Raw genomic sequence first — 24940 nt, forward strand, 5'->3', positions numbered from 1 at the left:
TAATCATAGTAACAGACAGACTCCCCTAACCCTCTTCTACCCTTTAAGATGCCTTATTCCCTGGTTCCTTGCCCCTTCCATGATAAACCTCCCCTGTCTGCCTCTTAATGCTTCTTTTAGTTTTCCTTTTGGAAACTTAGAGACTTTACCTAATATTATTTTCCTTAGGGAATTTTCCTGATGTTATCAACTGCTTTATATCCTATCACAGATGGCTTATTTTATGAAATGTTTTATCCTGTTAATTTAACTCCTGAGAAATCACCAGACTATATGTGAAGAACATGAGGTTCTATAGAAGGAAGGTGTTATGTAGATATATTTTTTTTAAACTAATTGTAATTATACCTGTATGTTATTGTGTTACTTTTTTTGGAGAATTAAGATAATATCACTTCAAAGTAAAACAGTTTGAGATACCACCATGGGCTTAATGTATTTTTCATGATTAGAGTAGCTTCTCTGTTGGATATCCCTGACCTATTTTAATCTGCTGTTAGTCCCATACTGTTCTATAGTCCCAGGGGCACAGGCATTCTTTTTAGAAGAGATAGCGGTTGGTTTTCATTTCCCAGGATTTGGCTCTGGTAGATCACTATTTTCTTTTTTGAATTTTAACAGTGTTATTGAGGTATAATCTACATTCCACAAAATTCACACATTTAAAACTCAGTTATTTTTTGGAAATTTATAGAGTTGTACAACTATCTAACAATCCAGTTTTGGAAGTTTTCCATCACCCTAGAAAAGTTCCATGCAATGTATTTGCATCAATCCCTCATCCCTCCTCTCTAGCCCCCAGCAACCACTGATTTGCTTCCTGTCTTTCTAGATGTGCTTTTCCTGGACATTTCATGTAAATAGAGTCATACAGTATATAGTCTTTTGCATCTGGCTTCTTAATATTTAGCAAAACAGTTTTGAGAAACTCATCCATGTTGTATCAGTAGCTTGTGGTTTTCTTTTCCCCCAAGTGATGTTTCATTTATGGGTATACCTCACTTTGTCCACTAAACAATTGATGGATATTTGTATTATTTCTGTTCAGTAATGCTACCATGAACGTTAATGATCTTAGTGTGACATGTATTTTCACTGTACATGGTAGATCCCTAGGGGTGAAATTTCTGGGTTGTTATGTTACAATCTCACCAGCAGAGAATGAGGATTCTAGTTACTCTACCTCCTTGTAACAACTTGGTTTTGTCTTGATGACAGCCATTCATGTGCTGTGTAACGACATCTTATTGTGGGTTAATATGCAGTTTCCTAATGTGAGTAATACTGTTGAGCATCTTTCCATGTGCTTATTACTTTTTTGAAACGTTTACTCCAATATTTTACTCATTTTAATATTGGGTTGTCTTTTCATTATTGAGCTGTAATAGTTCTCTGTATTTTCTGTATTTGAGTCCTTTACCAGATGTGTGAATTATAGATACCTTTTCCCAGCCTGTACCCTGGCTTTTTATTTTCTTAATTGAATCTTTTGAAGCACAGAAGTTTTTAAAATTTTAATGAAATCCAGGTTTTTAATTGTTGTCTTTCATGATTTGTGGTCCTGGTGACTTATCTGAGACTTCTTTGACTAAACCAAAGTCACAAAGATTTTCTCCCTTGTTTATTTCTAGAAGTTTTATGGCTTTAGCTGTTACCTTTAGGTCTGTGATAACATTTTGAGTTGATTTTTATGTATGCTTCAGGTAAGGGTCTGAGTTATTTTGTTGCATATTAGTATTGAATTGTTCCAACACCATTTATTGAAGACTACTTCCCCCCATTTGATTGTCTTACACCTTTGTTGAAAAGCATTTTACTAAAAATATAACGGTTTACTTCAGAACTCTCAATCTTGTGGTATTTTCCTGGTGATCTATCCTTAATCCTAGCTCCACACTGTCTTGATGACTTATAGCTCTGTAGCAAGTTTTGAAATCAGATAGTGTGAATTCTCCAAATTTTTTCTGATTTTTCAATATTATTTTGGCTATTCTAGTTCTTTGCCTTTCCATATGTTTTAGAATTTGTTCATCAATAGCTACAAAAAGTAGCTGCTGGGATTTTAGATGGGATTGCTCTGACTCTGTAGATCAGTTTAGACAGAATGGAATTTGTTAATCCATGAACATTGCATATCTGTCCATTTTTTGGTCTTATTTGATTGCTTTTATTAGCATTTTATGATTTTTAATATATAAATCTTACATAGAATTTGTTAGATTTATGTGTAAACCTTTAATTTCAAGTGCACTATTATAATGATGCTCTTAAAAAATAATTGGTTTCTCATCCCTCCTCAGCATTGCTAGTTTTGCTCAAACCCTATCAGCCTTCTTTTCCCATCTTGTATTTGAATCTGGCCAAAGAGCAGCTACTTACTTTCTTCTGAAATAAAGTAAATAGCTGCTGAAATTTTTCATTTGTGGTTTCTAAGAGATAAAGGGGTGAACAGTTTTTATTATTTTGAATCGGTGATTGGTCAGTAGTTGTTCAGTAAGACTGAACAACTGAACAAGTCATGTTAGTCTGCTTATGTTCCGAATAGTATAACACACCAAACTTTCCTCAAGAGGTTTGGTCTGTTGGCAAAGTGTGAGAACATAACCTTTCTTCTTTCCCTGCAGGTGTCGCAGCTTCCCTGGAAGTCTCCGAGAGTCCTGGGAGTATCCAGGTGGCCCGGGGCCAGACGGCAGTCCTGCCCTGTACCTTCACTACCAGCGCTGCCCTTATTAACCTCAATGTCATTTGGATGGTCATTCCTCTCTCCAATGCGAACCAACCTGAGCAGGTACTTCTGTTCCATTCCATGCTACCTCTCAACTATTCATCTTTTCAGAAGACATGGGTCAAAAAGCATCCTGAGTACATATCTGATTTCTAGAATAAGGTAGTACTTTCAATGAGCCTGTGCTGTTTTAAATCCTACTTCTGTGTTATTAGTCAACTATCAGAAGAGGTTATCCTCTTTTTTAAGAGACTGTTTTTTTTTTTTTTTTTTTTTTTTTAACAGATGTCAAGGGACTCCTCTGAGAATTTTATGTAGGAACATGGAATTTTTCCAAAAGGCATTGCTGATAGGAAATACCAAGACAGAAAAAGCAAAGTATACTTTGACAGGAAGGGACTGACACTGACACAGGTGCACGAGAGTATGTTTGAGAGACAGTGATAATGTTAAGAAAGTAAAATTAGATAGTTAGTACTTGATTTATTTGGTTTATTTCACAAGTGTTTTAAAATAAACACAGCCAGGCATACTAGCCAGCCTCAAAGAGTCTCAAATAAATTAGGGTACATGAAAAAAGAAGCTGCTACCCACTTACAGGTAAAAGATCCATAATTTGTATTAACCATTGCAGAAAATGATGTTCAGAAAATTAATGATTAGTAATCATGATTATACCTTTATTCCCAAAGATAATTTATTACTGTTATGAAGCTTTTCTGCTTCAGTAGTAAGCTTATTACTGCCTAAAAATATCTGATAAGGTAAGTTTTCTGATATGAATTCAAATATGTATATTTCATAGAAGCTTTTTTTGTTTCTTCAAACCATGGAACTTAGTATAATTAGACTGGGTCTTTAAGATCATTTTATTCAACCTTTTCACTTTAGGAGGCAAAGAAAGACTTGTCTGTAGTTACCCAAACATTTACGAATGGAGCTGAAATAGAACCAAGTTTCCCATTCTCAGCCCACAGGGCTTTTTGTAACATCATTCTGAGTCCTGTCTCATGAATAGTTAACTTTGATAATAGGAATTGATGAAAGAAGAGTAATCACCAGTCCTGCAACTCTTCTTCCTTTTAGGATATTCATTTATGTTCAGGCTATAACTACAACCTATCATTTTGTCACCTAGTAAGCATGAGAATGGCAGTGCTGATTTTTTAAACTTTTTATTCTGGAATTATTGGAATAAAAATATTTATGGGCTGATAGTAAGATTGCATTCACGTTATTTTCTATTTTGTGATGAGTTCGACAAGGAAACAGTGTTATTCCAACTTGAGATATGAAAATTTAGAATCCCAGAATATACCTATGCATTGGTGCTACAGTAAAAAGTGGGTGACAACAGTTAAGATGAGAAATAAAGTTTTCCAATGTTTGGTGCAGTCTGTTGTCTAGCAGATAGTTACTGTTATGTACCATGTGTCTAGAAGGGGTTGTAGTGTCCTGTTTATTTGTTTTGCTTTCTTTTTTCAGGTCATCCTGTATCAGGGTGGACAGATGTTTGATGGTGCCCCCCGGTTCCATGGTAGGGTAGGATTTACAGGCACCATGCCAGCCACCAACGTCTCTATCTTCATTAATAACACTCAGCTCTCAGATACAGGCACCTACCAGTGTTTGGTCAACAACCTTCCAGATAGAGGGGGCAGAAACATTGGGGTCACCGGTCTCACAGTTTTAGGTGAGTGACAGGATGTTCCAGGCACCTTGGCTTTGCTTACGGTATGTCTCTCTTCTTGAGAATATTTATTTCTGCCCATCCTTCTACACTTTCTCTCTGCTCATGTCCTTTTCCTGTCTCCTCTCCTGTCTGCCCTGTCTGGACTCTGCTTCTCTCTGGTTTTTTACACATGATCTTCCCATCCCTTTCTCCCTCTGATGGTTCTCTGAAGCTTCTTAAATGATTTGCTGTGAAGGTGGAGAAAGGTGGTGTAAAATACCATCACGAGTGGCCTCTCACTTGTGCTACAATAGGTAAATGATAGCACTTACCATTTAGAGCCACTTAAATCAAGAATCATTTATTTTGAGTACAAAGCAGAAGTTTCAGCTCATGTGAGAAAACAATTACTTCATGTCTACATAACACTGAGTAGACTCCCCACAGTTCTCGGCTTATATCTCATGTCCTGGTATATAATTTCAGTAATACCTCCTTTTACTCTCAAAAGTCAGAGAATGATAAGTTATATGATCAATTTGGTCTTAATACTGAGACCATACAGATCTAGGGCCTTTTCGAGGTGGCGTAGATAATGTACGATAAAGCTTAGATTAAAATGTAGATGTCTTGTTTCAAATGAGTGCTTCACCCATTTTACCATAGAGTTAGACTATCTCATACTAAATTAAGTCCGTTCTAAACATGTTGTATTTCTCCCTTCTGCTGCCTCTGAAATAAAACCCTGCTTCCTAAATGCATGCTTGTGGGAGAAGCAGCTCAGTTCAGTTCTTTTGGGCTGATGCTCGTGATTCTTCTCCATCCTAGCCATGTCTCAGAATCTACTCCCTTATTCCTTGGCAAATTCTTGCCCTTCTTTTTCCCTCCTGTTGTTGAGTTACTTGAGAATATCAGTAATGGGGCTTTTTGCCATTTTCCCTCTGTGGGTGACAATATGCTATAGCCTTGATGTCTTGTTTTCCTAGCCTTCAAATGAAATAAGAAAGCTAAGGACCAGGTTGGAGATTTCTATCCTAGAAATACAGTAATGTGTTTAAAATTGTAGAGTTTTAATTATATTGTTTTTATATTATATATAAAAATATGTATTTTATACATAAATATTATTATATTTATATATAATACATATTTTTATATATTTTATATTTATATTAAATAGAATTTTTAATTATACAGAAATTTTTATGAAATATGGAGATTTAAAAATGCTTGAGTACTAAATACAGAGTACTAATAGAATTTCAGTGTTTTTCTGATGTTTATACCTCTAAGCTAGATAACTGTCTTCCCACATTATCTAAGTTTATTTTTTCAATTTTTAAAGGAAGAAAAAAAACCTTAATTTATCTTACAGTTAATGCTACCTCCAGAGAATTGTTTTGGGTTTCCTTTATAGTCACACGGTGGCAACGTCAAAGGTAGTAATGGAGGACATTGGTTTACCACATCACAGCAGCTAGGATTCTCTGAGATTGTTTACTTTTCCTACCTTACACCCTCTCGTTCTCTCTCCCACACCCGCTGTCTTTCCTGGTTCCTCTGTCTACTGCACTTATCTTTTATGTATTCTTACATTCATTTTTTAAAAGGTTGAACACAATTTATTGAATAGTCATTAGCATTTTAAGTACATCATCACTTGGATTTCAACTTTAATTCCTAGGTACCCCAGTATGAGACTCCAGGCCATTGGCTTAGTGTATATTTTTATTTGTTTGCATTCTTACTGCAAAGCACCACATTTTTTCCTTTATTGCTCTTTTTGGGTAATTTTTTATTTTGTGTCCTTCGTGTCCTTATCTGCCTTAAAATGTCCACTGCGTTACCATCAAGTAGTAGACATACTTGAACTTTCCTCTAACTTCCACTGCATAAAGGAGAATTTAGGCCTGTCTGGTTTTTGTTAGTAAATTAACAAAGAGCCCTGTGCGGAGAGTAGTTGCCAGGGCCAGTGGTTGCTCTTTCTTGAAATATCTTTTCTAAAAGTGGCTTCTTGCAGTAATTAAAAATATTTTTTGATTGTGGTAAAAGACACATACCGTGAAATTTGCCATCTTGGCCAGTTTTCAAGTCTATAGTTCTGTGGTGTTTTGTGTTCATGTAGTGGGATGGCCCATCTGAGCACTCTTTGCATCTTGCAAAACTAAAACTCTGCACTCATTAAACAATGTTTCATTCTCCTACCAGCTGTGGGTAACCGTTTTTCTATTTTCTGTTTCTATGGATTTGACTACTCTAAGTGCCTCGTAGAAGTAGAATCATTTTCTTTTTATGACTGCCTTATTTCACTTAGCGCAATATTCTCCAGGTTCATCCATGACCGTAGCATGTGTCAGAATTCCCTTCCTATTCAGAGCTGAATAATATTTCGTAGTAGGTATGTACCACGTTTTGTTTATCCATTCATCCATCCATGGACACTTGGGCTGTTTCCAGCCTTGAGCTACTGGGAATCACGCTGCTGCTGGCATGGGTGCTCTCACTCACATCTCTAAAGGCAGTCTGTGGGCACCAAGGACCTTCAACATTCTTCTTTAGAGGAAGGAGAGTGAAACCAAGACCATCAGATTCCTTGGAAATATAATGAAGGTGTGAAGCCTCTTGTACACGCTCGCCCCCTGCCAGCTGAAGCTGTGGGCCCTGCACCTGTACCCAAGCCCCTAAATAGTACCTAGGACTAACCACAGGCTTCACTCACAAGATAGTCTTCTGATGTGTGTCCTACAAACATTGTCATCTGGGGTTCCAGTGCACTGAATGTTGATGTCTCCTATATCATCAGTCGGCTTACAGTAAATGCATACTTTATTCCCTATTCTTCCTATTGTAGTTCCCCCTTCTGCCCCACACTGCCAAATCCAAGGATCCCAGGATATCGGCAGCGATGTCATCCTGCTCTGTAGCTCAGAGGAAGGCATCCCTCGGCCAACTTACCTTTGGGAGAAGTTAGACAATACCCTCAAACTACCTCCAACCGCCACTCAGGGTATGTACAGTGTTGCTTTACCCATTTAATCAGTTACCACGCAAAATTCAAATTCTAAGACTCATGAAGTAATTAACTTTAATAGATTTTGAAAAATAACACACTGTCTGCTGAAAAAACTACCTGAATCATTTTGCGTTTCCAACTTTAAAGAGAATAAAACATTTTCTTTCTTGTGTGCTGCCTTTATATATCTCATCTAGTGGTAACTATACATGGAAATTCCATTCTATTACAGTGAAGACTTAAAATGGCTAAATGGTAGCTTCCTTATATTGTTAACTATAAGATACCCCTTGAAGTTGATAACTGAGAAGCCACTTCCTCCTTGAGGCACAGTTGCCTGTTTTAGTGTGAGAAGCATCAGCATGATCATGAGGGGGTCAATCATCCTGTTTTCAGCCTCAAGTCTAATTAGAGGAAGAAGATGGGAAAGAGAACAGGAAAAGGCCTCAGATCATGGGAGAACCAGGAGTTGATCACACCAAACAGGTAAAGATGGAGGAGACATGAGTGTTATCGATTATTTCCTACATGTAAATCCAGTGATTTAATTGGATAATAAAGGAAACACTCTAGAAGATTTGAGGAAAGCTGATCAAATAGAACGAGGGGAAAATTATAGAATTATATACAAAATCTTCTATTTCAAGAAAATAAAATTTGGTGGCCTTGTGATACGGGGTATGTTTCTTGTAGTGTTCTCAGGGCAGTATACACATCCTAAGTTAAAGAGTTGACAGTTAATGAAGGGGCCCCAAACAAACTGAATTATGCCTGAGAAGCTTTGAATTGTATAGATAGTCTATGGCTGTCATCAAAACACAAAGTCCTAAGTCATATGGTAAAGGTAGCATGTGAAAGAACCAGGGCCATCAGCCCTGTAAGAGCCTGTAAGTTTTCTACAAGAATATCAGAAATATTAATGGGCCTTTCCATCATTTTTTAATTTACTCAGCCCTAAATTAATTATTTTTAAAAAAAAACTTCTCAGTGATGGGGGATAATAACTTCTGGCTTACTCTGATAATGATTACTGCAGTACCATTGTTCCCCATGGATTGCTAAATTGCTAAATGTTTCAGCTGCGCTGTGGGGTAAATAGATTTTTTTTGTGAACTAACTTGTTAATCTCACTATTTACATGTAAGTGGCATGTTTAATCTAGCTCTTGTGTTGAAATCCTGAAAAACATATTTAAATTCCAAATTTTTCCAGTATCTATTTCAGTGACCGTTCACCTCTCTGGGCCTCTGTTGCCTTTTTTTAATAAAGGGATTAGATAATCATTTCCAAGGTTCTTTGTATCGGCACTAAGATTCTATGATTTATATTAAAAACATTTCTGTGAAATATTGGGCTGAGTTTGGAATTGCAAATGAATGCTTGAAAGTGGTGGTTTGTATGTAAGTTGAGAAATACAGTGTAGAAGGAGCCTATCATACCTCTTTGTCTCTGAATATATGTGTCAGTCAAGTTTTTAGGTATCTTCTTAGCAACTTAAATATTTTTTAGTACTTTAGTTATGAAAGTGAGCTTGAATGCTAAAGAAGAAAATGTTGGCTTTTGTAATTCAATTATCAGAATTACTTCGAATAACTTCATTTATCATAATAATGCACATTAAGTGAATCAGATTTTTTATTTAAATTTATCTCTTGGTACTGATAATAGTAAAATAGATCTCAAAATAGTTTATAATCCCAAAATAATGTAGATTTTAAAAGCACTTCACTAATATGTTTGCAGTTGTTTAATTAATTAATTTATTTTTAAAGATTTTATTTATTTATTTGACAGACATCACAAGTAGGCAGAGAGGCAGGCAAAGAGAGAGGAGGAAGCAGGCTCCCCGCAGAGCAGAGAGCCCGATGTGGGACTCCATCCCAGGACCCTGGGATCATGGCCTGAGCCTAAGGCAGTGGCTTTAACCCACCGAGCCACCCAGGCGCCCCAATGTTGTTTAATTTAAATTCAAGATGTATTCTCTGAGAAAAAAATATTTTGACACCAGGGAAGGGCACTCTAGAAGTCAGATTAGTGACAGGGACATAATATTTAGGGGATTAGAATTGTCCTTGTGTGTAGGGTCTAGCATGAAGGAGCTCCTTCTGGACAAATCTGGGACAGTTTGAAAATTAAAATCAATACATAATCTGTTGAATAAAATAAAAATCCCCCAATCCTTGCTAATATGCATAAATAAATGGGAGAGAAGGAAAAGCATTTTCTCAGAGTGGAATGTTCCTTCCCCACTGCAGAAGGAATAGTAGAGTTTGAAAATTACCATTGATGTCAAAATAGTGGGCAAAAGTTTGATGAGGAACAAAATATTTACATAGTACTGAAGTGTGCCTCTACGTATTTTTTATTAATTTTAAAGATAACTTTATAGTGGAGAGACCTGCGTGATACCATGTAACTGAGTGATCAAAGTGAACATTACCAATACTGTTACAAACTGAGAACTTTTTTATGTATGCTTTGAGGAGGACACAACATGATTTCTGTGGTATTCTTGTTGCAAACACAAAATCTGTATCCGGTGATGAAGAAACATCAAACAGAGATGAAGGCAAAACTATTCCAGATTTAGAGAGACTCAGGGGTTAAGAAAATAGAATGCAGAATTCTGGATTAGAAACTAGATAGGGGAAGAAAGAGCCATAAAGGACATTACTGTACAGTTGTTGGAATCTGAGTATAAACTGTAGAATGGATAGTAGTATTGTATTTACATTCAATTCCTTCACTTTGGAACTTGTAGTGTGATATATAAAGAATGTCTTCATTCTTAGGAAATATGAAGTACCGTTTGGCCGGTGCTTCTACGGTCTGCACAACTGGCCCAGATTTCTTTAAGTGTCTGGACCTGTGTCACAGTTCACCAGTCCCTGCTTCAGTGGTTCTCAACTGGGACAATTTCATTTGGCAATATTTGGAGACATTTTTTATTAGCACAGCTGACATAAGAGGGTGCTACCAGTAGCTAGTGGGTAGGGGCTCGGGATACCCCCACAATAAAGAATTATATGGCCTGTGGGGCACCTGAGTGACTCAGTTAGTTGAGATCCAACTCTTGATTTCAGCTCAGGTCATGATCTCATGGGTTGTGAGATCGAATCCTATTTCAGGCTGAGCACTCAGCACAGAGTCTGCTTATCCCTCTCTCTCTGCTTCCCCCCCCCCCAACTCATTCTCTTTCTCTCAAATAAAAAAAATTTTTAAAAAGATAAAAAAGAATTATCTGGCCCAAAATGCTAATGAGTGAATGACATTAATATATTTTCTAATGTCAAATATCCATGCATTTCTGGAATAAAGTCTATATGATTGTGATTACTTTTTAATAAACTGTCCCATTCGGTATGCTAACATTTTAATAGAATTTTTACATTTGTGATCTTAAGTGAGAATAGTCTGTGATTTTTTTTTTCTGTTTTCCATTGCCCTCATTCAGTTTTAGTATCAGATTACATAAGGGTATTATAAAATGAGTTAGGTACTTGTCCTTCTTTTTCTATACTCTGAAATAGTATGAATAAGATGGAGATTATTTGATGATTTTGTAAATTTGCCTATAAAAGCTTTACCTTGCTACCTTGTTGGTAGATTTTTGACTCCTGACTATTTTTCTAGTGATATAAGTTTACTTAGATTTTCTGTATCTTCTCTATTTTTCTTTCTTTTTTAAATTAAGATTTTATTTATTTATTTGAGAGAGAAAAAAGGGGTGCATGCAAGACTGGGGTCAGGGTGGTGCTGGGCAGAGGGAAAGGGAGAAATGAAGCCTACACTGAGCAGGGAACACTATCTGGGGCTCAATCCCAGGACCCTGAGATCATGACCCGAGCTGAACACAGATGTTTAACCACCTGAGCCACCCAGGCATCCCTCTTCTCTATTTTTATAGAAAACATCTTTTTTTTTTTCATAATAGCATCAAGTTGTTCATATATTCTATGAAGTCAGGAGAATGTATTTAAGAGTGCAGGTTCTGGAGTCAGAGGACATGATTTGGAATCCTGGCTCCAGGAGTGACTGGTTATATGACTTTGTACCTTAGTTTTCTTACATGTAAAATGGACACAATAACAGTAATTGCCTCACAGGTGTGGAATAAAGATTAAATGAAAACACTTGTAAAACTTTTAGAACAGCATCTGACATGAATAAGCACTTAATACTTATGTTTTTTATTATCCTTCGTATTATTTTCTTGCACATTTTAAAACTCTATTATATTTCCTTTTTCGTTATTAATTTTGTTTATGCTTTTTCATCTTTATTTTTTGGATCAATCTTGTTAATTCAAGCTTTTGATTTTATCCTTTTGTATACTGATGTGAACTCTGTTTTTCTTTTATTCATTCAACAAATATATGTTAGGCACCTACTGGGTTCCAGACACTATTCTAGCTACTGGACATACGGTGGAGAACAGAACAGAAATGCTTCTTTCCTTGATAGAACTTACTTTCTAGTGGGTGAAGATTGAATATAACAAATCAGTAGATTGCAGTTTGCTACCATGTGATACCTTCTGTGGGGAAAAATATGGAGGAAGATAAAATGGAACTGTTGGGGCATGAGTTGCTGCAGTGTTGAATAAAGTGCTTAGGGTAAATCTCACCAAGAGGATGATCCTCTGAAAATGATGTAAGCATGTTGAACAAATGAACTTTGTGAATATGGGAGCTGGAGAGTATACCAGGCAGAAGGAACAGCCATCTGAAGGCCCTGAGGCCGGAATGTGCCTGGTGTTTGGGACGAACAGCAAAGAGGCCAGTGTGTTTGGAGTGGAGCAAGCGAGGCAGAGGAGAGAAAGGGAAAGTAAGAACTACCTAAAATTGGTCTTTAAAAAGCTGTCAAAAACAAACCGTTTTAACCCTGACGAGCCTCCCGGAATAATGCTGATGGCAAGCTTTAAGCAGCTTTAAGTGTTGAATGTTAATTGGGGAAAGGGGAGAAGAAGAAATTATTGGGTGGACCTACATTTAAATGAGTCTGTAAGTAAAACCTCTAGTTGAATGAATTTCCAGTTTAATGAATTTCAACAAAATAGACAAATCCTTTGCCTTGGTCTTAGTGTCTTAACTTTTATTTTAAAACTTGTGGCATCTGGGGTGCCTGGGTGGCTCAGTGGGTTAAGCCGCTGCCTTCGGCTCAGGTCATGATCTCAGGGTCCTGGGATCGAGTCCCACATCAGGCTCTCTGCTCAGCAGGGAGCCTGCTTCCTTCTCTCTCTCTGCCTGCCTCTCAGTGTACTTGTGATTTCTCTCTGTCAAATAAATAAATAAAATCTTAAAAAGAAATAAAAAATAAAAATAAAATATAAAAAAAAAAACTTGTGGCATCTTGACTAAAGGAATTGAATCCTGGAATCAGAATATTGAATCAGGAATTGAATCCTGGAATCAGATGTCCAGTTACAGGTGCTTGGGTGGAGATACGGGCACCTGACGGATTCTGTGGGTGTAGGTGCAGACCACCATAATGAAGCAAATATCACAGTAAAGCAAGTCAAGTGAATTCTCTGGTTTCCCAGTGCCTGTAAAAGTTATGTTTGCACTAGACAGTAGTCTGTCAAGGGTGCAATAGCATCATGTCTGAAAAAACAGTGTATTTACCTTAATTTCAAAGTACTTTGTTTCTAAAACATACCAACCATCATCTGCGCTTTCCATGAGTTACAGTCATTTTGCCTTGTGGAAGGTCCTGGCTCTCTCTCAATGGTGGTTGCAGGTTAGTGTGACTGGCCATTACTCACAATAAGACAGCAATGAACTTAGCCACATTGATTGACTCTTCCTTTCATGAATGTCTCTGTAACATGGGGTGCTTTTTGATAGGATTTTCCCACAGTAGAACTTCCTTCAAAATTGGAATCAATCCTCTCAAACCCTGCCACTGTTTTATCATGTAAGTTTATGTCATATTCTGAATCCTTTGTCATTTTTTCAACAGTCTTCACAGCATCTTCACCAGGAGTAGATTCTATCTCAAGAAATCATTTTCTTTGCTGATCCATAGGAAGCAGCTGCTCATCCTTTAAGCATTCTATCATGAGATTGCCCCAATTCAGTCACCTCTACAGGCTCCATTTCTAATTCTAGTTCTCTTACTGTTTCTACCACATCTGCACTTACTTCCTCCACTGAGGTCTTGAACCCCTCAAGGTCGTCCTTGAGGGTTGGACCCAACTTCTTCTAAACTCCTCTTAAGCTATTTGACTTCTTCCTATGAATCATGAATGTTTTTAGTGGCATCTAGAATGGTAAGCCCTTTCCAGACTCAGGTCCATCAGAGGAATCACTACCTATGGCAATGGTAGCCTTAGGAAATGTGTTTCTTAAATAGTAAGACTTGAACATCAAAATTGCTCCTTAATCCATGGGAGGCAGGATAGATGTTGTATTAGCAGGCACAGAAACATTAACCATGTTGATCATCTCCTTCAGAGCTCTTGGATGACCAGATACATTGTCACTGAGCAGTGATATTTTGAAAGAAATCGTCCTTTATTCTGAGCAGTAGGTCTCAACAGTGAGCTTAAAAGACTCAGTAAACCATGTTGTAAACAGACATACTATCATCCAGGCTTTCTTCTTCCCTTTATAGGGCACAGGCATGGTAGAATGAGCATAATTCCTAAAGGTCCTAAGGTTTTCAGAATGGTAAATGAGTTTTGGTTTCAACTTAAAGTCATCAGCTGCCCTAGCCCCTAATGAAAGAGTCAGCTTGTCCTTTGAAGCTTTGAAGCTAGGCATTAACTTCTCTCTCATTATGAAAGTCCTAGATGGGCATCTGCTTCCAGGAGAAGACTATTTCGGTTACATTGAAAATCTGTTGTTTCGTGTGGTCACATGGGTTATCTGAGCTGGGTCTTCTGCAGAACCTCTGAAGCTTCTCCATCGGGACCTGCTGTTTCCTCTTCCACTTTCACTTTATGGAGACGGCTTCTTTCCTTAACCCTCATGAACCCATCTCTGCTGGCTTCCAAATTTTCTTCTGCAGCTTCCTCACCTCTCTCAGCCTTCCTAGAAATGAAGAGTTAGGGCTATGCTTTGGATTAGGCTTTGGCTTAAGGGGTTGTTGTTGCTTGTTTAATCTTCTCTCCAGAACACTGAAACTTTCTCAGTATCAGCAATAAAGCTGTTTCACTTTCTTGTCACTCCTGTGTTTGCTGGAGTAGCATTTATAATTTCCCCCAAGAGTTTTCCCTTTGTATTAACAACTTGGCCAACTATTTGGTGCAAGAGGCCTAACTTTTAACCAATCTCAGCTTTCAACATGCCTTTTTTGCTAAGTTCAATCATTTCTAGCTTTTGATTTAAAGTAGAGATGTGTGACTCTTGCTTTTACTTGAACACTTAGAAGTCATTGTAGGGTTATTAATTAGCCTGTCTCAGAGAAGAGGGAGACCGGGGTGAGGGAGAGAGATGGGAGAATGGCCAGTCACTGGCGCAGTCAGCACACGCAAAACTTTTGTCCATTAAGTTTGCTGTCTTACAGGAGTACATTTTGTGGCACTCCCAAACAATTACAATAATAACATCAAAGATCACCATAACCTATATAACAATAATGGAAAAGTTTGAAATACCGTGAGAATTACCACAAGGTGACACAGAGATACAAAGTGAGCAGATGCTCTTGGAGAATGGTACTAATAGACTTGTTCAAGGTTGCCACAAAATATTAATTTGTAAAAAGTGCAGTTATCTGTGAGGTACAATAAAACAAGGTATGGCTATATAGATGATGAGAAAATTGTTAATTGTATTGTTTAAATATTCTTTATCCTTACCAATATTGTATGTTTCAGTTATTATTTTATGAGAGAGATGTGTTTTAAAGTCACACAGTAGGATTGTGGATTTGTCACTTTGTCCCTGCAGTTATGCCAATTTTTTTTTTATGTACTCTCAGTATGTGTCATTATCTGCTTATAAAGTGTTATATGATTTTCTATGCTTAATATGCATTTTTGCCTTATTTTAATTATTAAAATTCTTCAGCAGGTTTCTTTGGTTAGTTCTTGCTGGTATGTTTCTATTTTATGGTTCATTTACTTTCAGGTTTCCATGTCTTAAGTTTTAGTTTTGTTTTGCTTATAAGCAGCATGTGTTTGGACTTAATTTGGATTTCAGTCTACAGTCTGAGAGCCTTGTTCTTTGATTGGCTCCATTTACATTAATTGTGATACTAGATATAGCTCGAATGATTCCTACACTTGATCTTAGCCAAAAGGTTGAGAAGCGATTAGTTTGATTCATTTCTAATATTTTATGTTTTTCATCTACCAGGCTTTTTCTTTTACCCATTCTCCATACTGTCTACTGATTATTTCAGTGTGGTTTTAAAAAATCATGCATTTTTCCCTCATTGTTCCTAACAAATCCTCTGTTGTCCTTATCCTTTCATAATTTAATATAGTAAAGAGCGGAGATTAACTCTTTTGCTTGCTGCTTGCTTGAGAACTCTGCAGAACTTAGTATGGAAACTAGGATGGAGCAGGAGAGTGTCTCAAACATTACTGTAGTCCGACTCTGTCACGTTACCAGGGTGAAGCCTGAGGCCCAGAGAGGATACCAGGTTTGTCCAGGGTCTACATAGAAAGCAATCCCGTTCTTTTGCCACATTCTGACATAAAGAAGCAGGTCCCATGCAATGTTCAGTCCTCCCTCTTTAAAAATTAAATACCAGCAATTGTCAAACTATATAGATTTGTTGTCCATTCTTTGAATATATGTGTGCCTGTGTATACATAGGTACACACACAGTCACAACCCTTATTTGTAACTACTTCAGGGTAGGGTGTTTGAGAGAGTAGAGAAATAGAAACATAGAGATGTTTCTTCATTCTAGAGCTCACAGTCTAATGGGGGAAACAGAGATAGATAATTTTAGTACTACTGAATATTGAATGCTATAAACATGTTTACTATTAACCTTTATTTTCCCCCAAAGAGTCTAGGAAGAACATTATAGGGAAAGAGTTTCCTGAACAGAAAAGGATCTTAAAGGATGAGTAGAAGTTTTACCAGGTAAAGGGGGCTATTATTAGTAGAGGGAGTCATGCGTGCAAAATCTTGCAAATGTAAAAGTTTGATGCTTTAAAGTGAGAAAATCTATGAAGCTGACAAAAAGATTCATGAGGGTTTGGTGAGGGAGGAGTTTGGAAGGTTCAGGTCCAGATTGTGAAAGGCATTGTATAGCCTTCAGGGAGTTTGGACGTTGTCTTTGAGACTGTGGGTGTTCCCAGGCTATTTATAAAGCAAGAAAAGATATCCAGATCTGCATTTTAGAAAGAGCTAAAGCAGTCAGGGTGTAAGACTGATAGCCTGGTCGTAGATGTGAGACTTGGATAATAGCTCCATCATGAAAGGAAGAGGGCTGGAACCAAGACCCTTGTGATGGGGATGGAGAAGGGGCGGGGAGTGGTGGGAGGTGGGATTCAGGAGAGACGGAAGACAAAAATCAACCAAAAAATCAGTCAAAAATTCTGACTCAGAAAAGAGTCAGAATTAACTCAGATTTCTGTCTTAGTTAGGCCCATTGAAGGAATACCAGCTGTATTAGCTCAGAGAAGGAATGCTTAGAGATTTGCTTAAGGAAGGTAGCGAGTGAGTGAGTGGTCCTCTGAGGGCCAAAGTAATGTTAACAGGTAACATTTCTTGAGCATTAAGTACTATTCTTCTTTGAGAATTAAAGCTGAACAGTCCACACAGAGACAGAATGAGTCAAAAGAATCCACTGATGACAAATTCAGAGCAAGAACACTCAGAGTCAACATTTCTGGGAACCTGGACAGAAGTGAGTAGGAGAGAAGCAGTCACGAGCTAATCAGTCTTGCTTGTAGCTGTTGCCATGTTGTGAGTGTGTAGTTGTGCCCCAGTCTGTTGCTAATGGTGAGTCACTCTTGCAAATAAATATTAATAAGTTTATATACCTAATATATTTCATACACATGCTGTGTGAGTGGTATTCTGGGAAATAACAAGTTTTAAAAGCAAGAGTCCTTAGCATGGTAATTTTGATGTGTGATTCTATGTAATGTTGTTAGTACTGGGGTTCCAAATTTTTCGTTATTCAAATACTGCCCAGTAATGTTCATCATTTTTTTCCAGTGTTTGAATACTTGTTGTGGATTCCAATGCTTTGTAAATACTCAAATAGGAGAAATGCAAAGAGAAGGAGATGGGAATGTTGGTTTGGAAATACACTTGACATGAAATCAGAAATGAATTTAAAATCTGAATTGGCAATAGGAATATCTGTTTCAATGGTGAAGCCGAAGCTGAGCAAACAGACAAAATATTTTCATCATGAAATTAAAAAACAAAAAGCTAATAGGAATCAGTGTGTATCTTAATATGTGTCTCAAAGATACTTTAGATAGTTTCTTAATGGGAACAGATTCTTTCCCTGTGCGTTCTTCATCTATATCTTAATTCAACAAATATCAACACAAAAATGAAATAAAATTTTCAGTGTCTAGAAAATTTGGCATGAAAAAGATCAAGATTATTGGATAGTATACTTAATGCTACATAGTGTTTTAAAATTTTCTTTTAGAACGACTATTTAAATATTAAGTATTTGTGATGTTATCTTTGAATTTTTAAATAGATTTTAATTTGACATGTATTTTGTGATATTGCTCTCCTTTTGACTAATTATCAAATGTATCGGGTTAAGATCATTTTTTATGCAGAATTGAAATATATAGTTTTGTAATAATAACTGGTTCAAATAAAAATAAACCATGTTTGCATTATTATTTTTTTCTTACAGGATACTTCTGGAACTTTTATTTGAGAAATGACTGACTGTTTATTATTATGGCCACTAATTATTCTGAAGTACATAAATCATATGAAAGTATAGAATAATTAATGACTGAGGAATTCCTGTCTTTCAACCTCAGATACTAAGTATTAATATCTGTTGGGGATTTGGAGACTTCCAACATTTTCCGAATTTCTTGACTGATTTTTCCTATGAGTCAGAAAATTATGGAAGTTTCCCAAGTGATGCTGGGATGGAATTCCTACAGGGAAGCTTTACCAGGCACTATACTGTGCCTGTTGCATGCATTACCTCATTTCATCCTCACAGCAACCTGCAATATGGAGGTTAGGTTGGTAGCTCTGTGTCACACGGAGGAAACCAGCTGGTCGGTGGTAGGGAAGATCCCTGTGTTTTCCAAACTGTGGTTCCACACAGTTGAACTTCACATATTCTTAAAAGAAAGAGGACCATAAGAACATTTGTTTTCTAACTTCAGTTCAACAAACTACTTCTGTACCAGAGCAGGCCAAGTGAAGTGACAGACTGAGTTGAAGAATTAGTCCTTTTTACTTGAGAAAGAGCCCTGTGCTTATGGCTGGAAGCAGCCCCCTGCTTGCTGAGGGGCTCCTGTCTGCTTTTTGCTATGTCTACACAAACAGCACAGTTCTGCTTCTGGCTAATCCTCTCTTATCAATGTGCCTCCTTCCCCGCTTACATTCTGAGTTAGCTCTAGCATGCCCTGTCAGCCTGTCAGCCTCCGTTAGGAAGCACTGGTTCTATCAGTCTGCATGCTCTATCCCTGTTGATGGAGATAAGAGGAAGAACAGTGACTTCACCTTCTAAAAATAACCTTTTAAAGCAAGAGTCTTTATTTTACCTCTTTCTACATGCCGTAATGCTGCTTCATTCAGCTGTTAAAAGTCTCCCTGATGATCTCTATGAAAATGTCCACAACATTACTGGTTTGGTATGAGCTGATCAAATTCCTAGAACTTCAGGGCTTAGGAAAACGGCAGCACAGTGTTTGGAATTGCAGAGCTAGTTGCCCAGAGATTATGGTTTTCTTGCCTGGTGACATCTGGTAATGTATCAAAGACGGAGTAGGACAGATGGCTTAGTTTAACAGCAGCAATGTAACATTGCATGGTGAGGAAATACCCTGCAGATGCACCCTATAGAATATTGTGGTTTAAAAAACCAAGCATATGTATGGTGCCTATAAGCTTTGGATATGGAGAGACCTGATTTTACAGATTGTTACTGCCTCTGTACTTGTGTGATCCTGAACAAATTGTGTAGCTTCTCTGAACTTTTTCATCTTTGAAAAGTAAGGAATATAAAACCTAGGATTTTTTTGTTTTTTTTTTTTTAATTTGAATTCCAGTATAGTTAACATCCAGTGTTATATTCATTTCAGGTGTACAATACAGTGATTCCACAATTCCATGCATTACCCAGTGCTCACCATGTTAAGTGTGCTCTTTAATTCCCTTCACCTGTTTCACCCATCCCCCACCCACTTCCTGTCTGGTGACCCTCTGTTTGTTCTCCGTATAAAACCTAGGATTTTGACGATTAGATGATACAGATGTAAAACTCTTAGTACAGCACATATGCTACACAGCAGACACTGAAGAGTTTCCGAGGATGATGATGCAGTGATGAACAAGACAAACCCAGCCACCCCCCGCCCTTTGTTAGAGAGAGCAAGCAGGGGAGAGGCAGAGGGAAAGAATCTCGAGCAGACTCCTTGCTGAGCACAGAGCCTAACGTGGGGCTTGATCCCACCCTGAGCCAAAATCAAGAGTTGAAGGCTCAACTGACTGAGCCACCTAGGCACACCACCCCCACCCCCACTTCTTTTAGTGAGACAAGTAGGCAGGAAATGACATCAAATGGGGTTAAGTGCCTGCACAAGAGAACACATGGTGCTGAAGAGCACACAGGAGGGGCACTTCATGAAGGCCCGGGAGAGCAAGATGCAAACACAGGAGAAAGTGGTTTCCTCCCAGACTGGCCCGGCTCCTGAGTGCATTCACTGAAAGGCTCGCACACATTAGTAGCCCTCGGAGTTGTTTGTCAAGGAAAAGGAAATAATATAAAAGTGCAAACAAAGTAACCACCAAATATATTGACTTTGTCCAGTACAATTCAAATGTCTAAATTCTTTGAGCATCATGTTCTGAATAAGTAAGCTACCCTTCTAATATGGATTTGACCCTTTAAATGTTCCCACTGGGGGCACCTGGGTGACTCAGCCTGTTAAGCCCCTGCCTTAGGCTCAGGTCATGATCCCGGGGTCCTGGGATTGAGACCCACGTTGGGCTCCCTGCTCCATGGGAAGCCTGCTTCTCCTTCTTTCTCTGCCTCTCTTCCTTTCTCTGTCTCTCATGAATAAATCAGTAAAATCTTTAAAAAGAAAAAAAATGTTCAGATTAAAAAAACAAAAGCAAGGAAAAAAATGTCCTTTCTTTAGCTTGTTTATTGAAGCTATTTCCAAAAGGTGCTCACTCTGTATTTCTTTCTTTCTTTCTTTCTTTCTTTTTTTTTTTTTAAAGATTTTATTTGTTTATTTGACAGAGATCACAAGTAGACAGAAAGGCAGGCAGAGAGAGAGGGAAGCAGGCTCCCTGCGGAGCAGAGAGCCCGATGCGGGACCTGATCCCAGGACCCCGAGATCATGACCCAAGCCGAAGGCAGCGGCTTAACCTACTGAGCCACACAGGCACCCTGTGTTTATTTCTTAAATGACTTAACCAATAAATGCATGCAGTGCTGTGGTTAGGTTTGCTTTTGCTGACCCGTGTTCTCTGCTTCTGCCTTTGCTCTAGATAGAAATGAAGACTGCCAGCAGAAACAAGATAATGTTAGTTTCATGTAAAAATAGCCCAGGGTAGGGGGAGCTCCAGGTGTTGCCCTAGGAACACATGGACTTGGTGCCAGAAATGTGCCATCAGGACGTTTTCTACTTCTAAATTTGCAGCTATTCTGAGTGGTTGAAATGATTGGATGTGTTAAATTCTGCCTAAGGGAGGCAGGGAAGCCTAGAGCTTAGATGTAAGACATCCCCCCATCTAATTTCAATTTTGTGTGTCTAGTTGTATAACCATATTACTCAGAGCCGCAGTCTCCTTACCTGTTCAGTGAGATGAGTAATAATACCTCATAGTGTCATCGAAAGATTAAGATAATACTATAAAAGCTTAACCAATGCTTGGCACATAGTAATAGCAACTACTAATCTTAGTTTTTTTTATTATCACTGTAATCTGCATTTTATTTACAAGGAATACATAATCTATGCTAATGTTGATGAATTAATAAAATCTGAACAACTGAAACATTTCTGGATAATGTCAATGTGGGGGACTTGAACATGGCACTGCTCATCTCCTGCTGTGGGGAGTACCGTCGACAGCCAGCCCCAACTGCTCCCTCTAGACTCTGTCAATTGCTTTGCACCCAGACCAGGTTTCTCTGAGGCTGCCCTCAACCAGGGAATGGGCACAGTGGGCCTGCGAATGCAGTCTTCCAGGGGGTGGGACTCCTTTAACAGGTGACTTTAGCGCAGGGCCTTCCCTGCAGCCTGATGGAGACTTCCCTAACCTGAGGCCTCAATCAGAGATGCCCCCTGCCTGGCCCTCTTTCCTTGTCTCTCCCCTACACAGGGTCCAGACCTGCACTGCCCTTGGAGGCTCTCCCACCCTCGCCACCTTCCTCTCCATTTCCTGACCTGGTAGCTCTTCCACTGAACTTTTGGCTTATCTTGGTGTCAGCCTCGTGGAACATCTGGACTTACAGTTACAATAGTTGTTGGAAGTAACAACCAACAACCTTGAGCACAGCGTGGACGTTTTCTCCATCAAGTATAAAGTGAACATTAATGAGTTTAGTTTCATCTTGATGGCATCGCATTTCCTCAGAACTGAAGTGTGATGTTACTGATCATAACTTCTCTAGCACAGGCCTTAGCTACTGCTTCCTCAGGGGAGGGCTACTCACATATAGGACTTCAGACTAACGGCAGATTAGGTTGTAAGATTGCATGTAGGACAGCCCTCCCTCCATGTCTCTGGATCTTTAATGTGATGTGATTTTAGTGTTTTCATGAACCAAGAAAATCTCTTTGGCAAAGGCTATGGAGGGCTCTTCAGTGTTTATTTTTGTAGCTTCCTACTGATTTCTTCTTTTTTCTTTTTTCTTTTTTTTTTTTTTTTCCCTTAATTCCTTACTTGATTATGATTTTTGTGACAGACCAGGTCCAGGGGACAGTCACCATTCGGAACATCAGTGCCCTGTCTTCAGGCCTGTACCAGTGCGTGGCTTCAAATGCCATCGGAACCAGCACCTGTCTGTTAGATCTCCAGGTTATTTCACGTAAGTATATAAAATTCTGACATTGACTCTGAGTCTGGAACACCAAAATCTTTGTTAAACCAGGGAATGAAGAGTTTCTCTTAATTTTTTTTAGGTTGTTTGAAGATTAAGTATAACATTTTCTTCGGTTTTTTTTAGTTATTGAAATGTTTATAAATGTCTTAGTATACTTTTCAGCCTCAGCAATACGACATGTTTTTTATGACAGAATGTCTTTCTCCTCAGGATTAATAGAATCAAGTCAGTCGCTTGTCTTCAAGTGCTTGCCTAATCCTATTGACATTACAAAAACTTGTGATGATCTTATGGCCACGGCAAGACCTTCTATTATTTTCTCCTAATCCATTTATATCTGCTTAATTGCTAGGTGGCCAGGTCATAAATAAGCAGTGCAGAAATTTTCCCTTTATTTGAGAGTTCTGGGTTATTTGAATTCCGCTTACAAAAAGTAGTGACCCTTTTGGGTTGAGGTGGTTGTTATCGCACTGATCGCCAGGGTTCCTCTGGGCTGATCAGGCAGGTAAGCATCTTTGGCCTGTTCTGCTCTAAGTGTTGTTCTACTGACATGGTGAGTCCTGTAATGTTCATTCATTCAGCGAGTGCCTGTGAGCCTCCTGTGTGTGAGTCCCAGCCACTGAGGACACAGAAACTAACCGTGGTTTAATTTTATAAGGATGCAACACTTTGGGCAATTCTGTGCATTTTAAGAAGATTCTGTGGTAAACTTACATATTTATGAAGTTGCATGAGTGTATGCTATTTCTCTTTCTCTCTCTCTCTCTCTTTTTTTGTTCTTTAAATCTACCTTAAATATATTTTGCAGCCCAGCCCAGGAGCATTGGACTAATAGCTGGAGCCATTGGCACTGGTGCAGTTATTATCATTTTTTGCATTGCACTAATTTTAGGGGCATTCTTTTACTGGAGAAGCAAAAATAAAGAGGAGGAGGAAGAAGAAATTCCTAATGAAATAAGGTTTGTGTGTCAGAAAATTCATCCTATATGGCCAGTGTCTGTATTTCTATTAATTTTGGCAGCTAAGACTTCTTTGCTAATCCAATGGCTGTGATGGCCTAGACAGTTAAAGTGCCAAGTCATATTTTCTTGTATTTTATATCACTTTTACTCATTTACTGGATCATGAAAGAGGAAGAGGGTCCCATATGTGCCCAACTAGGAGGACACATGTGAAGAATTCCTTCACCTTCCATACTTCCAAGGTAGGTGGAGTTAAGATGGTTGCCACAGAAGAAAAGTTAGTTTAAGAAATGTGTTTGACATTGGCATTTATACCAGAAGCTAGAAGAAACACCCCAAGAGCATACCAGTTCCTGTGCACACAGGCCAAAGCCATATGGCTTGGTATGAGAGACAGTTCAGTCAAGGATATGAACATCTTCAGACAACAATGTGAAAATCATCTTTATTTTATTTTTTTTATTTTTTCATTATGTTCAGTTAGCTACTGTATAGTACATCGTTAGTTTTTGATGACGTGTTCAATTTCTAATTAGTTATACCTTTAACACCCAGTGCTTATCACAGCATGAAAATCATCTTTAAAGAAAAGTGACTCTTGGCATGTTATAAGGATAGGGGAGTTCATGCTCCCTCTCTATCCCTATCACATTGTACCACATGGTATCCTTGTTGAAAATGCTTTAATGAATCTAGTCTAGTTAGCGTGATCCACACAGCCCTTCAGGACTGACCTTCTCCTGCTTCCCTAGTCCTCTGTCACTACTTCCATGGTCACTGGTGTTCCATTCTGTTCTGTAGCCTCTCGTGCTTCAGGGTCTTTGCTCAAGCCTCCACCCTCTTCTGTCACCAAACTCCTTTCCTTTTTATCCATCTCTTTCATAAATTCCTTGATCTGATTCAAGACCAGTCCAGGTGTCACCTCCTCACAGAAGTTGACTCTAGTCCCTGTCCAGCCTTTCAGACTTGGAAATGTTCTTGCATTGATTGGCACTCTCGTTTGGCCATAGGCTTCTGGATTATAGGAACTGTGTCTTTTTTTTACATGAAACATCTAGTATAGTAGAGTGCCTGGTACTCAATAACTGTTGAATGAATTAACATCTTAAGCTAAATTAGTGACTTATCTTAGCCTCTTGTAATTCTTTACACAACAAGCTCAGTGGCTCTCTTCAAGGTCTACTTTCCTATTTAAAGCAAAAAAAAATTATAAACGTGCATATATACATACCACACATGTATATTCACACACCTTTTTTTTTTTTTCAGGTATATTGGAAAGTATAGTCTGAGAGATTTGACATTACTTTTTGTATTCTTGGCTATTGATAAGCTGAGGGAACATTTTTCTTGAGCATTGTCTCAATGAGAATGAGTGCCAGAGC

The 24940-nt window shown here is 38.2% G+C and overlaps 1 protein-coding gene across 5 annotated transcripts in view; it reads left to right on the top strand.

Moving 5' to 3' along the window:
• Positions 1-24940, top strand: part of IGSF11 (immunoglobulin superfamily member 11) — a 134589-nt gene that overhangs the window by 106882 nt on the left and 2767 nt on the right. For 3 of the 5 annotated variants that reach the window (XM_059164011.1, XM_059164015.1, XM_059164012.1), the window contains exons 2-6: positions 2625-2788; positions 4211-4418; positions 7249-7404; positions 22456-22578; positions 23402-23552. In XM_059164011.1, coding sequence (XP_059019994.1) covers positions 2625-2788; positions 4211-4418; positions 7249-7404; positions 22456-22578; positions 23402-23552 — 802 coding nt within the window. The remainder of the gene's footprint in view (positions 1-2624; positions 2789-4210; positions 4419-7248; positions 7405-22455; positions 22579-23401; positions 23553-24940) is intronic. The other 2 variants (XM_059164013.1, XM_059164014.1) reach the window with 2 other exon arrangements.

This window comes from Mustela lutreola, chromosome 2 (genome assembly GCF_030435805.1).
Source record: "Mustela lutreola isolate mMusLut2 chromosome 2, mMusLut2.pri, whole genome shotgun sequence".
Lineage (NCBI taxonomy): Eukaryota > Metazoa > Chordata > Mammalia > Carnivora > Mustelidae > Mustela > Mustela lutreola.